The sequence below is a fragment of the Tenrec ecaudatus genome, chromosome 17 (genome assembly GCF_050624435.1).
Source record: "Tenrec ecaudatus isolate mTenEca1 chromosome 17, mTenEca1.hap1, whole genome shotgun sequence".
In the NCBI taxonomy this organism is placed as follows: Eukaryota; Metazoa; Chordata; class Mammalia; order Afrosoricida; family Tenrecidae; genus Tenrec; species Tenrec ecaudatus.
The window spans coordinates 112,348-125,975 of NC_134546.1; the positions used below are offsets into that span (position 1 = coordinate 112,348).

General features: G+C 39.0%; 1 protein-coding gene and 1 non-coding gene across 5 annotated transcripts in view; both read right to left on the reverse strand.

Moving 5' to 3' along the window:
- ASB3 (ankyrin repeat and SOCS box containing 3) overlaps positions 1 to 13,628 on the reverse strand; it is a 94,452-nt gene that overhangs the window by 16,893 nt on the left and 63,931 nt on the right. For 3 of the 4 annotated variants that reach the window (XM_075536019.1, XM_075536021.1, XM_075536022.1), the window contains exons 4-7: positions 13,360 to 13,472; positions 12,557 to 12,692; positions 8,791 to 8,968; positions 5,386 to 5,583 (exon numbers count right to left, since the gene is read on the reverse strand). In XM_075536019.1, coding sequence (XP_075392134.1) covers positions 5,386 to 5,583; positions 8,791 to 8,968; positions 12,557 to 12,692; positions 13,360 to 13,472 — 625 coding nt within the window. The remainder of the gene's footprint in view (positions 1 to 5,385; positions 5,584 to 8,790; positions 8,969 to 12,556; positions 12,693 to 13,359; positions 13,473 to 13,628) is intronic. The other variant, XM_075536020.1, reaches the window with a different exon arrangement.
- On the reverse strand, positions 10,264 to 10,454 carry LOC142431274 (U2 spliceosomal RNA). The gene has a single exon (XR_012780804.1). It is a non-coding gene; the product is annotated as a U2 spliceosomal RNA (small nuclear RNA).

Consider the following 13,628-nt stretch of genomic DNA (forward strand, 5'->3'; position numbering starts at 1 on the left):
TAAACTCCTCAGGACCAATAATGAGTATAGCGATAGCAGGAGGGTAAGAGGAAGGTAGGGGGAGAAAGGGAGATCCGATCACAACAATCTACTTATAACCCCCTCCCAGAGGGACGCACAACAGAAAAGCGGGTAAAGGAAGACATCAGCCAGTATAAGACATGAATAATAATAATTTATAAATTATCAAGGGTTCATGAGGGAGGAAGGGTTGGGAAGGGAGGGGAATAAATGAGGAGCTGATACCAAGGGCTCAAGTACAAAGCAAATGTTTTGAGAATGATGATGGCAACAAATGTACAAATGTGCTTGACACAATGGATGTACATATAGATTGTGATAAGAGTTGTACAAGCCCCCAATAAAATGACTAAAAACAAAACAAAAAGTCCCCCAAGAAAGAAACCTATTTACCATCATTTAACCTTATGTTTTCAAAATTGGATTAAATATGTAACTCCGTTCACACTATGTAACACTCAAATCTATTACAAGGAGCACTGGTGTGAGTTGCTAAGCCCAAAGTCTGCAGTTCAAACCCACCAGCCGTTCTGGGGGAGAAAGAGGCAACACTCTGCTTCTATAAAGATCTGGAGTCCCAGTAACCCTGTGGGGCATTTCTATTCTGGCATACAGTGTCACTGAGCCCGAAAGGACCTGTTGGCAATGGATTCAAAAATAGAATATTGATCACGTCCAGAAGTAATTTGATAAATTTGCCTCTAAACTCCCAATTATGTACATTGCCTTATGCTACAATAGGCAAGCGCATGCAGTCCCAAAAGGCTGTCTAGTGTGTATAGCTTATGTCCTGAGCTTCTCCGACCTTGCCAAATGTGGAAGGTTATCAAGAAAGTCTTGAACATAGAAGATCCAAAAGGGGCAGCACCCCCATGTCCTATGTGAACTTGCTGGCTGCATGTCACTAAACATTCAGCAGCAGAGCTTAGGGCTTGGCCCTCAATCCCAGCTGCCCTGGAGTCCACTGACTCACAGTGCACTCTACGGGGTTGTCAGGGATGCTGTCCTTTGGAAAGCAGATTACAGGCCTTTTTTTCCAGGGCTTGCATAACCTCTCGTTAAAATACACATTACATGGACAAACAAGGGGGCTTCAAAAGTCCATTAGCTCAAAAATTCCATTATCTTTCCATTTCATTTTTCCATGAAATATATGTATGTAAAAGGGGGCTTAACAAAGTTTATGGAAAACTGGAATTGAAAGACCATGGAATAAGTGTCCCTGTATTCCCACAAACATGTCTACGGATTTTCTCTCTGGTCCTGATGAGGAATCAGAAAACTCTCAAAGTCCAAGAGATGAAAAAAGAAAAAAAAAAAAAAAGGAAAAGTTCATCAGGTTCAACATACATACTAAAATTCAACTGTGACACATTAGAATACATGTTACATAAGCAGTGAACATCGACAGATACTGAGAAAGAGGAGAGGTTTAAAAGCTTAAAAAGCAATGTCTAGATCTTTTGAGGAACTTGCATATTTTCTACTGTGCTCCTCCTTTCAGGTCAAATATGTACCAAGAAACAATGAGGACATTCGACTTGCAAACAAAGAACTATTTCCAACACTCAGAAAAGTGGGAGCACATCTGAGCATTTGACGTTCCATTAGCCAGCAAAACGACTAACCAACGAGATTAGCTGACTGATCAAAGGGACGTAAATAACTTTTACTGAGTGCTGTAGGTTAGGGGAAATACGACGGTCGGCTTTGTCAGGTGCAGCCCCATATGAAACTATGACCACAATAAACAATGGTTTCTATGAGACAAATCTGATGGCAATGGTCAGTATCAAGGAGGAAGACAGACAAAGCCAGGCCATCTAAGCATGGTCCTGCTCCTCCAGTCTTCGGTCAAAGGCATTAACTTCTGTCTCCATGGCTGTGCAACTTCTCAAGCTCCCCTTGTCTGTTACCCACGCCAGATGGAAGGAAGCTCTTCCTGAGCATTTTCTCACTTGAACTGAACAGCTCAACTGTGCCTTGTGAAGCCTGGCTCCGTGTCACTGCAGCTGTTCGTTCACTTTTCAGCCCCAAAGGGCAGAAGCTGCCTTTGCTGCAAATCTGGGCCATGGTAGAGACACATCTCCTTCACTGCCTCAAATGGAAGCCCATCTTCTCATATGGGGATGACACTACAGAAACGGTCCAGAATGACAATCCTGAGCTCAGAAGGAAACCGACTGAATAAATGGTAACAGAAGAAAACTTGTAGGCGCAGAGCCACTATTTAGAATTATTTTTATCACTTTTTAAATGTAACTATATTAGCTGTAAGCCGAAATAAGTTTCCTGGGAGACACAAGCCAAGAGTGTAAGAAAGGTCAAAGTCTGAATTTATAGATCTCAAAGAAATAGCAAAAGATATAGTGCATATTAGAAAGCAAAAATTTTTGACTCAATACCTCGTCAGTTAAGTGTTGACTATTTTTCATACAACAATTTTACACCACACTCATATTACTGTAACACCATATTGTTGCTATCAAGACAGAATCTCAAAACTTACATTACCAAGTTTCTTACCAAATCTGTATGAATGCAAATACTCAGTAATTCCTTTTGAAAAGTAGACTCTCCCAAATACCAGTCTTGTAACCAAAATTCAAATCTTTATTTCTAACTGTGTAAGAGAGATTAGGAAATTCCCACATTGTATCATTAACAGAAAACTTAATGCATGATAGTTATATTAAATTATATATGATTATCCTGGTTATTTGAATGTTAATTCTAATTAATAAAATTAATTTTTAGCTCATTGACTACAGGTAATCCAAATTTTAAGACTATAATCTATTGAAAGAATAAAACAAATATGAGCATTTTTTCAGCTTTGAATTCTTTCCCGCAGATACTGGCTATACTATGCTCCGCTTGCTTTCCTGAAATGAAACCTACAGGGAGAATAAAACTTTTGTTGTTTGGTCAGCACGTTTTATAAAGAGTCCCACAATAGTCTGAACCATTTCCACATTGCATCTACATTGACTGACATGCAAGCTGATAAGCTAGACTTGAGACAATATAAATGTAACATACGTTACATAGAAATAGCTGCCATCAAGTTGACTCCACGTCACGGTGCTGTGATAAAAAGTGTCATCCTTCAGCAAATACTCTCCCATGATGTGCCCAAAGCAAGCATGTTGGACAATGTTCTGCTGTGATCCACTTTCCAATGGGTAAAAGTTGGAGGTGGCCAAGCCTTTCTTCCCCACTAAGGGTGACCCTACTGGTACCTGAAACACTGATGACATAGCTTTCAAATACTTGATCACAGCAACATTCAAGCTGCCACATTAGGACAGACACAAAAATGGTAGAAATACTCATTTAGTATTGAGACTAAAGTGTACTCAATTTTGTTGTCTAAATAGATGGAGAGAAGAACCAACCTTGATGTTTTCCTACTATGTGCCAAACATTGTGCCGTGCACTACATATGTCAGCTCATTTATATAAGCAGTAAATGGGAACATATCTAATTATATGCTACCAGTTTTTAGATCTACTCACTTGAGAAAGATGCTTCCCAGAATCCCCCACCAATTCAAGTACACAACCTTGCTTGCTGAACATGAAGAGGGCTTGAAGCACTTACTACTAAAGATCAAAGACTATACCTGATAACCTGATGACAGTCATCAGTATGGATGAAGCTCAACATAAAGAAAACAAAAACCATATTTTTCCAAAAATCATCTGAACTGGACTAATAACCTGATAAAGAAAACATTGAAATTATCAAAAACTTAATTTTATTTGGCTCGACAATCAGTGCTCACAGAAGCAGCAAGAAATCAGAGGATGCATTGCATTGACCCAGCTCTGGAGAGTATCAAAAAGCAAAGCTGTCATTTTGAAGACTGACATTTGCACAACCTACCCTGCAGTATTTTCAATCACTCTATATGCATGTGAAAGCTGGACAGTGAGTAAGGAAGGACATAGAAGAAGCGAGGACTCTGACTCATGGTGTTGGTAAAGACGCTTGAGTAGAGCTTGGACTGACAGAGGGCAGCCAGACGCACCTTCCAACAGAGGATGGTGAGGCTGTTTCATGTGCGTTGGTCATGCAATCAGGAGAGACCAGTGCCTGGAGAAGGAAATCCTTAACAGTTTTGGGGTCAACTTGGCAGTGCGAGAATTCTCAGTGGTTTGGTTGTTAAGACCTCGTGATCGCACATGATGTGACACAATGTAATCACCTCCATAACAGGGTCTGTATGAACAGGTTAGGATGGGACACAATGCCTTCTCAGGTCACAGCCCCGATGCAATCCAGTTAAAGGCCGTTTCCTCGGAGCTGTTGCATGCCATGTTTTTCCCAATGTTGGAAAATGTGAAGCTATTATTGATTCACATAATACCTCTACACCAATCTATTTTTCCTCTTCTGGAGGGAGAAGACAAGATTACTCTTTTAAGATTATCCTTTAATAACCTAAGCTTGTGTGTTCCTGTTTCTCCCGATTTTTTTTTTGTCTCTCTTTAGTGTGGACAGCATATGTAGGTCTATATTCAACTTCCCTGACGTTCTCTGTCACTCTGTTGTATGTGTGTAGACCAATTAATTTTTCATTTTGAATGTTATATTTTGCAGTTCTAGAATTTCTATCTGGATCTATGATTATAGTTTTGATTTTTCAGCTGAGAATTTTTATATTTTGCATTCCCTTGATGTACTTGTGAAATAAGAATAAAATTTATTTAAAAAAATTTCTTATTTAAGTGTGAATATTATAGAATAAGGAGCACTGAACTGCTAACTACAAGGTGAGCAGTTAGACTCCACTAGCTAATTTTTAAAAATCTGAATCTATTGATGGCATGAAACAGCAGAACAAATTCTCAAGGAATACTATTCACAAGGGCACTGTGTGGTGTGGTTTTAGTAAAATTATACTTCAAGGTGATAAGGTGAGCTGAGCTGCTATGACAAAAAAATACTCAGAAATAATTCCTAACATGAAGGCCTACATTGACCATAATTACATTGGATACACACAGTCACAAACTATCCAGTCATTCTGCTCTGATCTAAAAAATAATTTAAAAAAACCCGTGAAATTATGACCTCATAAAAAATATGTATGTAATAGAGTTAGATATGGAACTTAAAATAACAATTGAGAAATCTTCAGTGAAGAGTAATTATACGAACCGATCGCAGTGATCAACACTTAACCACACACCCCACCCCAGCTTCTCAAAGCTGTGCGTGATCTTTCAGAAGCAGATCATCAGCTCTGTCCTCCAAGCCACCTCTGCGTGGCCAAGCCCTTAGCTGTCTGTGCCACGCAGGGCCTCTCATCTCCACGCAGCAAAAGGAATAAATACATACATGGCAAATATACATACTCTATTTGGAAAGCCATACACATGGGAGAATTGAAGCCAAATACTGGGCAGATCTGGGCATCTGTGCTGTAGCCATTCTGGAGCAGTATTTCTAGGCAATCTTCGCGCCCTCCAAACACTGCTGAGTACACCGGGCTCACTTTGTCTGGCTGAGTGTCACAGGCCCGGTCAGTAAATGGGATCAGCAATTCCAGGATGCTGCAAAGACATACATGCCAAAGATTCAAGAATGTACAGGCACATGAATGCAGGCAAACGCTTCAGCCTCCAGCGAAGCCCCCTGACCACAGTCAAGTGGTGTGAATGGCCTGCTGTCAGGCAGAGAGCACTAGGAAGTCAATCTGGCCCATGTTGGGAGAAGATGCAACCCTTCGTCATTTCCTCTTCCTGTTGGCGCATTTTTAAGTTGTTTCCGTTTTTAGTTAGTATTTTCTGCTTTCTTTTGACTGAGCTTTTTCTCTGTTTTATTTTGTCACTGATGTTGGTTTTTTTTTTTTTTTTTGGTTTGCTTCCTGTTTATGTTTTGTCGGATTTTCTGTGTATCAAATTCAGGGAGGTAACTTCAGAGACAGTAACTAGATTACTAATTACCTAGGGCATGGCAGGGGAGGCTGGGGGCATATGGGAGCAAACAATAAAGAAGACAAGAAGAAAAGGTTCATAAATTCATTGTGATAATGATTGTGCAACTCTTCTTAATATGAATGAATAATTAAATTGTATAGTATATGGATTATATGCTATTAAAACTATTTTGTAAATATTTGCAAAATCTTCGAAACCCTGTACAGGGTCTCTATAAGTCAGAATTTTTTTAAAAAGTGAGTCAAACATAGACTTAAGAAATTCTATTTTTAGTTTACCTTCTACCTATAGTAAAATTACTACATGCTACGTAGTTATTCCAAATGTTACACTTACTGTTGGTGCTTAATACAAAGATGCTTAAACATCCGAAACAGAATTAAATTTTGTTTCTATGAGTAAATAGATTTTCCTTAACATTTTTCATTAATGATTCATGTTCCCAATACCAGTATTTAAAAATCCATTGTACTAAATATAAACTTGTATTAAGAAAGTATTTTCCTTCTTAGAGAACCAACTTAGTTTCATTTATCTAATTAGTAAGATTTTAAAAGGTGGTGAGTGACCTGGAATGAATAATAATACTTTTATTAAGAAGATATCAGAATTTGGAGAAAGGGTTTGCATAAAATTAAAAATAAAACTCTAAAGATAATAAAAAAATCGAACCCCATCACCATTGAGTGAACTGTGACTTAAAAGCAGCCCCTTGGAACAGAGTTGGACTATTCCATGGGGTTTGCAAAAGGAAAGAAGCCCTCATGGAGTCAGCTGTGAACTGTAAGGTTAGTGGTTCAATATCACTAGCTTCTCCGTAGGAGAAAGATGAGGCAGTCTGCTCCCATACAGATTTGGTCTCAGAAACCCCATATAGGGTCACTATGAGTGGGAAATCAAGTCCAAGGCAATGCCTCTGAGGTCTTTTTGTTGCTGCTGCTGTTTTGGCTTAATCTTTGTGTTAGCAAATTGTCACATCTTTCTTCCAAAGGGCAATGGGTTCGAACCACAGACCTTTAAATTAGTAGCTGATTGTTTAACTTTACCAGGAAATTAAGTCTCTTTCTATGAAGCACAGGCAAAGCTCCAGCAAAGTGTCTTCATAATATTCTATGTCTCCTCTTTACAACTTTGCTCCTGTAGAGTAAGCTTCAGATAACACTATTTCAGCAGATTTTATACTCACAGATGAACCACTCATCAGTGCTACGCACACTTCTCAAAAGGAAGACAGCGGAGGAAACTTCCCAGGAGGGTTTAGTCTCCACCTACGGCTCGTGGAGCCAGAAAGAAATTACATTACGATTTATGTTTAAACAAATGATCGAGAAATCAGAAAAATATCACATTTTAAAACCTAATCATTTTGTTAAAATAGTTTAAGCTCTTCTGAAATGGGTGGAAAGAGCATCTATTCCACAAGGGGCAATTGCCTTTAAAGGCACTAGTAAAACAGTGTGCCACCTATTGGCAGAATAACCAATTTGCAGAATCTGTCTTCCTACTGGGACATACTGACAGTTTTACTTTCACGGGGGCTCTAATGTGGCAAACACGTTAAGTGCTCAGCTACGAACAGACGGACCGGTGGTTTGAACCCACCCAGTGGCTTTGTGGGAGGCAGAAGGGCCTGGGGAGCTGGTACGATAAAGGTTACAGCCAGGAAAGCCCTGTAGGAGAGAGTTCCACTCCGTCAAACAACGAGAGCAGGAAACATGCTCGATTCTAACCATTATTCACTCACTTTTAAAATCCAGAAACACTATTAATAGGTATTATTGTTGGATTAAAATTCTAATCATCTATCTTTAAAAAACAATTCTGTATCAATTTTTATCAAGACCGGTTGTCAGATTCTCAAAGATCTAACCAGGTTACCTGTTCCAAAGGAACTCTGGTTACAGACGTGGTTACATGCTCGGGAATAACGAAAGGCTGACCATTCAAATCCATCCAGCCACTCTGCTGCAGAAAGACCAGGCAATCTGCACCCAGAAAGATCACAACCTAAAAACTTCATGGGCACAGTCCGACTTTGTGACATGGGGTGGTTGGGATGAATTGAAATAGACTAAAAAACTCACTGCTATTGAGCTGATTCTGACTCACGGTGATCCCACAGGGCAGAGTTGACCTGCCCCTGTGAGTTTGGGAGTGGAAAGCCTTGTCTTTCTCCCTTGCAGTGACCGGTGGTCCTGAATTGCTGACCATGCTGTTGGCAGCCCACTGCATAACCACTACGCCATCAGGGGTCCTTGGAATTGACTCAAAAGTACCTAATAACAACACATTCGTAGCGTCTAACTATATTTGAAGTCCTAATTGTTCTTAAGTCCCTCTCTACAAAAAACACCAATACAGTCATGGGAGCCCCTGGCTAACGAAGATTAGTAATAATTCGACAGGGATGAAATCCTAGCACACACAAACTGAACACTCGGCACGAGTAGGGTTCATACACTCAAAAGCTCTCCAGGGCCAGACAAAGAAAGTAAGTGCGAGAAGAACGCAATCCGCCTAAGATGCCAGGGATAAAGTCAGGAGGAAATGGGAGAGGAGGCGATGGCTGTAGCTGGCGAAAGCAGAAGGACTCTTAGAACAGACAGAACCCCTGGTGCTACCTCAGTTCTAGCCAGTCCGCCTCACACCTGAAGGCAAGATGAAGACCTAAGGGCAGATTAAAGTGAATCGGTCGGCCTGCAAATTGTTAGCGAGGGGGAAACTGAGACTTTTGCCTGGTGGTGAAGAGGCTGGCCCAGGTTATTTTTTATTAGCTTCTAATCATTAGCTCATTTTTTACTTTCTATTGTTAACACTCACTTTGCATGGCCCATTTGTGCAGCTGCATGAATAGGTAACTGCCAGTTGTCCTCATTACAGTAAAGATCAGGATCTGCACCACTGGACAGCAAGAGCTCTACACATTGTGTGTGGCCCTCTTGAGAGGCAATGAACAGGGGAGTAGCTTTGTCCATGGCTTGACAATTGACATTTGCACCTAAAAAAAAATGAATAATTTAACAGAAAATTCTAACAACAAACATAATTTTCCAACCAACTGACATAAAAGGGCTTCACAGTACAATAGCCCCCCCCTCCCCCTGGGCAATGGATATATTTGAATAAATGTATTGTTTGATAAGTTGATGGTAACCATTTAAGCTGCTTTTGCCTTTATATCTTCAAGAAAACATGTGACTGATATTTTACTATTCATTCTTAACCAAAAACAAAAATCCTTTTCAATAAAGCATTCAATTCATTCTAATCCCTCCTCTCAGAATCCCTCTTTGGGTCCAATAAGTAACTGCTTAAAATGGAAAAATGAGAATCATTAACTATCAAGTTTCTGATCATTCCTAAAGAATATCGGAACAATCCTAAATTTTTTGCAAAGGTTTTATTGACAAGTAATTTACATATTATATAAATCAATAGTTAAATCATTCAATCATATCAAGGAGCAGAAGAATTCTAAATTATAGCACTTAAAAAATGCAATGAACCGCTTCACTCTAAGATTTATAAACATTAATAATCAGGAGATGTGATGATTATAACATAATGTCACAGTGCCTGTGCCTTAACACCAGTGGTTATGGTACTGTTTACGGCATCCCTTTCTTCCATGTAAAAATGGTCTGGATTTAAAAATCAACTTAGAAAAATGGATTTCTAAATTGATTTTTAAAAACTTGATGTGGCAGTTACATAATATCCTGTCAATTTACGAAGGGGTGGAGCCTGTCAATCAGGTTGTAGCCTGATGACCTCACTTGGAGGTGCAATGGCAATACATAGCTCACTGGAGGCCAGATACACTCTCTGCTTCTCTCCCTGTGAGACAATACTGTTGACAAGCCACATGGAGCTAAGCTGATGGACCCAGAGCCCTGGAGCTGGAGGAGCCAAGTGGAGACCCAAGCCAGTGCTGAGATGCTTCCACCACAACTGGATCTACAAGACTTTCTGCCCACTTGCCTGTGATCTTCCTGCATTTGGCATCATTGCACAAATGAGTCTAAAGAAGAATTTATGGACTAGTATCGGGACAGATAGGCTAATATTAGACTATGAACTTGATCTGGACCGGGCTGGGATGTTTCCTATATATACAATTACACTTTTATATAGAGCTCTTTCTTATACACATATGAGTATCTATGAATTTGTTTCCCTAGTCAACCCTGTGTAACACACTTTTAAGTTCAGTCAAGTTATTTAGACAGCAGTATACACAGAAGAATTGAAAAGTTGAAAATGATGCAATTTTTTTTTTTTAGAAGTCCCCCGAGGGGGTGCACCATTCCTGGAGGTACTGCAATACCATGTCGATGCGTGGAGCGGACGGAGCAAGCTCCTATTCCAACTCCCTGCTCCAAAAATCCATTTAATATATTGTCCTCGGATAGAGGACGTATCAGATATTAAACCGATAAGAACAGATACTACACTTGATCTTAGCCAAAAGGCCGAGAAGCGATGATGATGCAAATTTTTATGAAAGTTTAAAAACTAACAAGTATGCTTAAGCATTTCTAAATGGTAAATGTGTTAAACATGACAGGCACGATGTTACATGACTGCAGGAAACGGAAACTTTCTAGAATACATCTCAATGGAAAACAATCATCAAGGGGAAAAGGACTATCTTTATTTAAAAGGCTGTTTTAAAAATGCACCTTGAGTAAACAGAAGCCCTGAGAAGGCTGAAAACTATGCCAAATTCCATGGAAAGGTTAGGAGTTTCTGGAGTCTTTGGAAATCCCAAATGGATATTTAACACGTTTAGACAACTAGCTGCTTCCTGATTTAATCCAAGCAGTTGCTTCATCTTTTGCAAGACTCAGAAAAAAAGTGAGCACCGTTACTGTGAAGAGATTAAATCAAGAAAGAATTCTGCTTAACTTTAATCAATGCTTCATTTGGGTTGATCATTTCCAAATGTCATAAAAAATAAAGATTACAGATGGAACAATGATCGATTAATCAACTGAGGAAAGAAAACATTTTAAGGTGTTAGAAGAATGTACCTACAATAACACGTGGCTTATTCAATTGGCTATTTAATAACTACTTAGAAAAGAAAAAAGAAAACAAAAAAAGAACAAAGCACAGCAGGTGCTTCTGAACATCAGGAGAGAGCCCTGTAAGGTGCCAATGACCCTATTATTATACTCTACACAGAATATAATAATAACTGGAACTTATGAGACCAGAGGTCATAAGTTACATTAGGGCAGTCTCAAGAACATACAAGGTCTTAGAAGGAGGAAAATCAAAATCAAAAGGCTTGAACCCAAACTAACTCTGCCAGGTAATAGTTTCCAGATCTCTGTCAAGACACTTAAACTCTCGAGGTCTGAGATTCTTTATCTAAAAAATATATATATATATATATATATATATATATATATATATATATATATATATATATATTTGAAATATATATATTTGAAATATATATATATATATATATATATTTGAATAAACTATTTTGAAGATTCCTCCCAACTCCAAGATTTCAGGACCAAAACCTCAATATTTACTACCAAACCAGCAATAAAACAACTCAAACCCACCACTATCAAGTTGACTCCAAGTCACAGTGACCCCATACAGGGTGTCTGAGGCTGTAGATATGTATGAGAGCAGACAGCCTGACCTTTCTCCCAAAGAGCGGCTTATGGGTTTGAACTGTCAACTTTGCAGTTAACAATCCAATGCTTACTCAACAGTTCCATTAGCACTCCATAAATGTTTGTTTCTTTTATATATTTTGTATAGAACAATAGAAGGTTTTGAGGAGAAAGAAGAAATTATACACCCCCCCCGTCTAAATACATTTTGAAAAAATATTTTGTGCAGCTGGAGCTAATTTTGTATAATTGGAGGTAGTTTATAAAAATACAAAATTAAAAAGAAATGCAAACAAACAAATAAAACCACCAGCAAGCCCAGTAGTGTTGCTGTTTCCCTCAGCAAGCTGTCTTTGTCAGATTAGCACAATGAGTACGTATGCAGTCTTAGGTAAGAATTTAAAAGTCCCTACTGAGCAAACATTCCTGTGGTCACAGAAATATCACAGAATAAGAATGCCACCTCAACACTCTCTCCCCTGGCAACACCAAATGTGTAACGGTTGTCACAGAGGAACCTTAACAGGTTTATGTTGCTGTACACATAATAAAGTGTAAACATGTTGTGGGAAAAAAATCAATTTGAATAAAATTGCAATTGATCAAAACATACAGTTCAAAGGCTTAATATGCAAAATAGCTTTCAAATAAATTAACGAAGCCTAAAATAGTGGTGTGCCCGAGAGAGTTGGAAACAGCTCAGGTCCCTGTAAGAATGGGAAGCCCCATCATTCCATTTGCCAAGAAACCTACTTTAGTAACAGATCATTATAATTCTACTCAGATAAATCAGCACTGCAACCGGTTAATAGTAGACCAGGCTTATAAATCAAGTATTTACTCTTATTTACCTCATGCATAAAACCATTAAGTTTCACAACCTCATTTATATCTGGTCAAGAATTATTCTTGCGGGGAAGATACAAAGTTAAAGAGAGTGATCGAACCTGATGAAATGAGTGTGGCCAAGCTTGCTAGCTTGCCATACTGCGCAGCCACAAATAAAGGTGTGATTCCAAAGTCATCCTGGCATTCCTTGTTGGCTCCTTTCTGAAGAAGTAACTTTATGATCTCAGCATTTTCCTATGGCACAGATTCACATTTTCGATAAGAAAAACAAGGAAAATGAAAGATACATTTTATTCTTATTGCTGTGGGGTTCTCCTTTTTAAAGTTATGTCACTAGGGGTGGGGGGAGAAAGGCTTTAAAGAAAAGGTGTTGTGCTGAATAGGAAGATAGTCACCAAACAATCAGATTTTACGCTGCAGCTCCAGTTACCCATTCAACATAGGCAGCTGACGATCATATTACCTGGAACCTCTAGTTACCCACTCAACATGAACAGTTGAAACACTGACCTCTAGAAATGATCAACCTTAAACACCCAGCCAAATGACCTTGCTTAACTGAGGCACTAAGGCACTATCACAGAATCTGAACACACTGTTACAGACACAATAAGTCACTGTACGTCACCAATGTATATTACAAGTGTTCCGATGGTGTCTTAACATTCGATCAACATTTGAAAAACTTGAATAATCCCTGCAGCCCCAAACCCACTGTAGCTACTAACGCAGTTGGCAATATTCAGAATGATAATTAGCATTTAAACGGTCTTTTCCGTCCTAGACTAGTTAATCAACATAAATCACAAGCAAATAGGAAGCAAAAATAGTGTATATCTGTCATGTTAAAAGGGTAAACCCACAATGTACAGGGGAATGAAAGGATACACCCACAGAGTACCTGAAAGGAGGCCTGGTGCAAGGCATTCCATCCACACATAGAATGGGATCCATTCACATTTGCCCCATGGCGAAGCAACACTTTTATTACATCTATCTGTCCATTTTCAGCAGCTGCAATACAGCAATAAAAAAATACAGTCAGCCAATGGCCTGCTTGTTTGTAAACCCTGGCACTTAGGTGGTGCTCACACCACTTGCTCACCTTGGAACTCACAATGCTTTGGTCATTCCTTTAAGCAGATCAAAATATGAAGTGCTCATGCAATG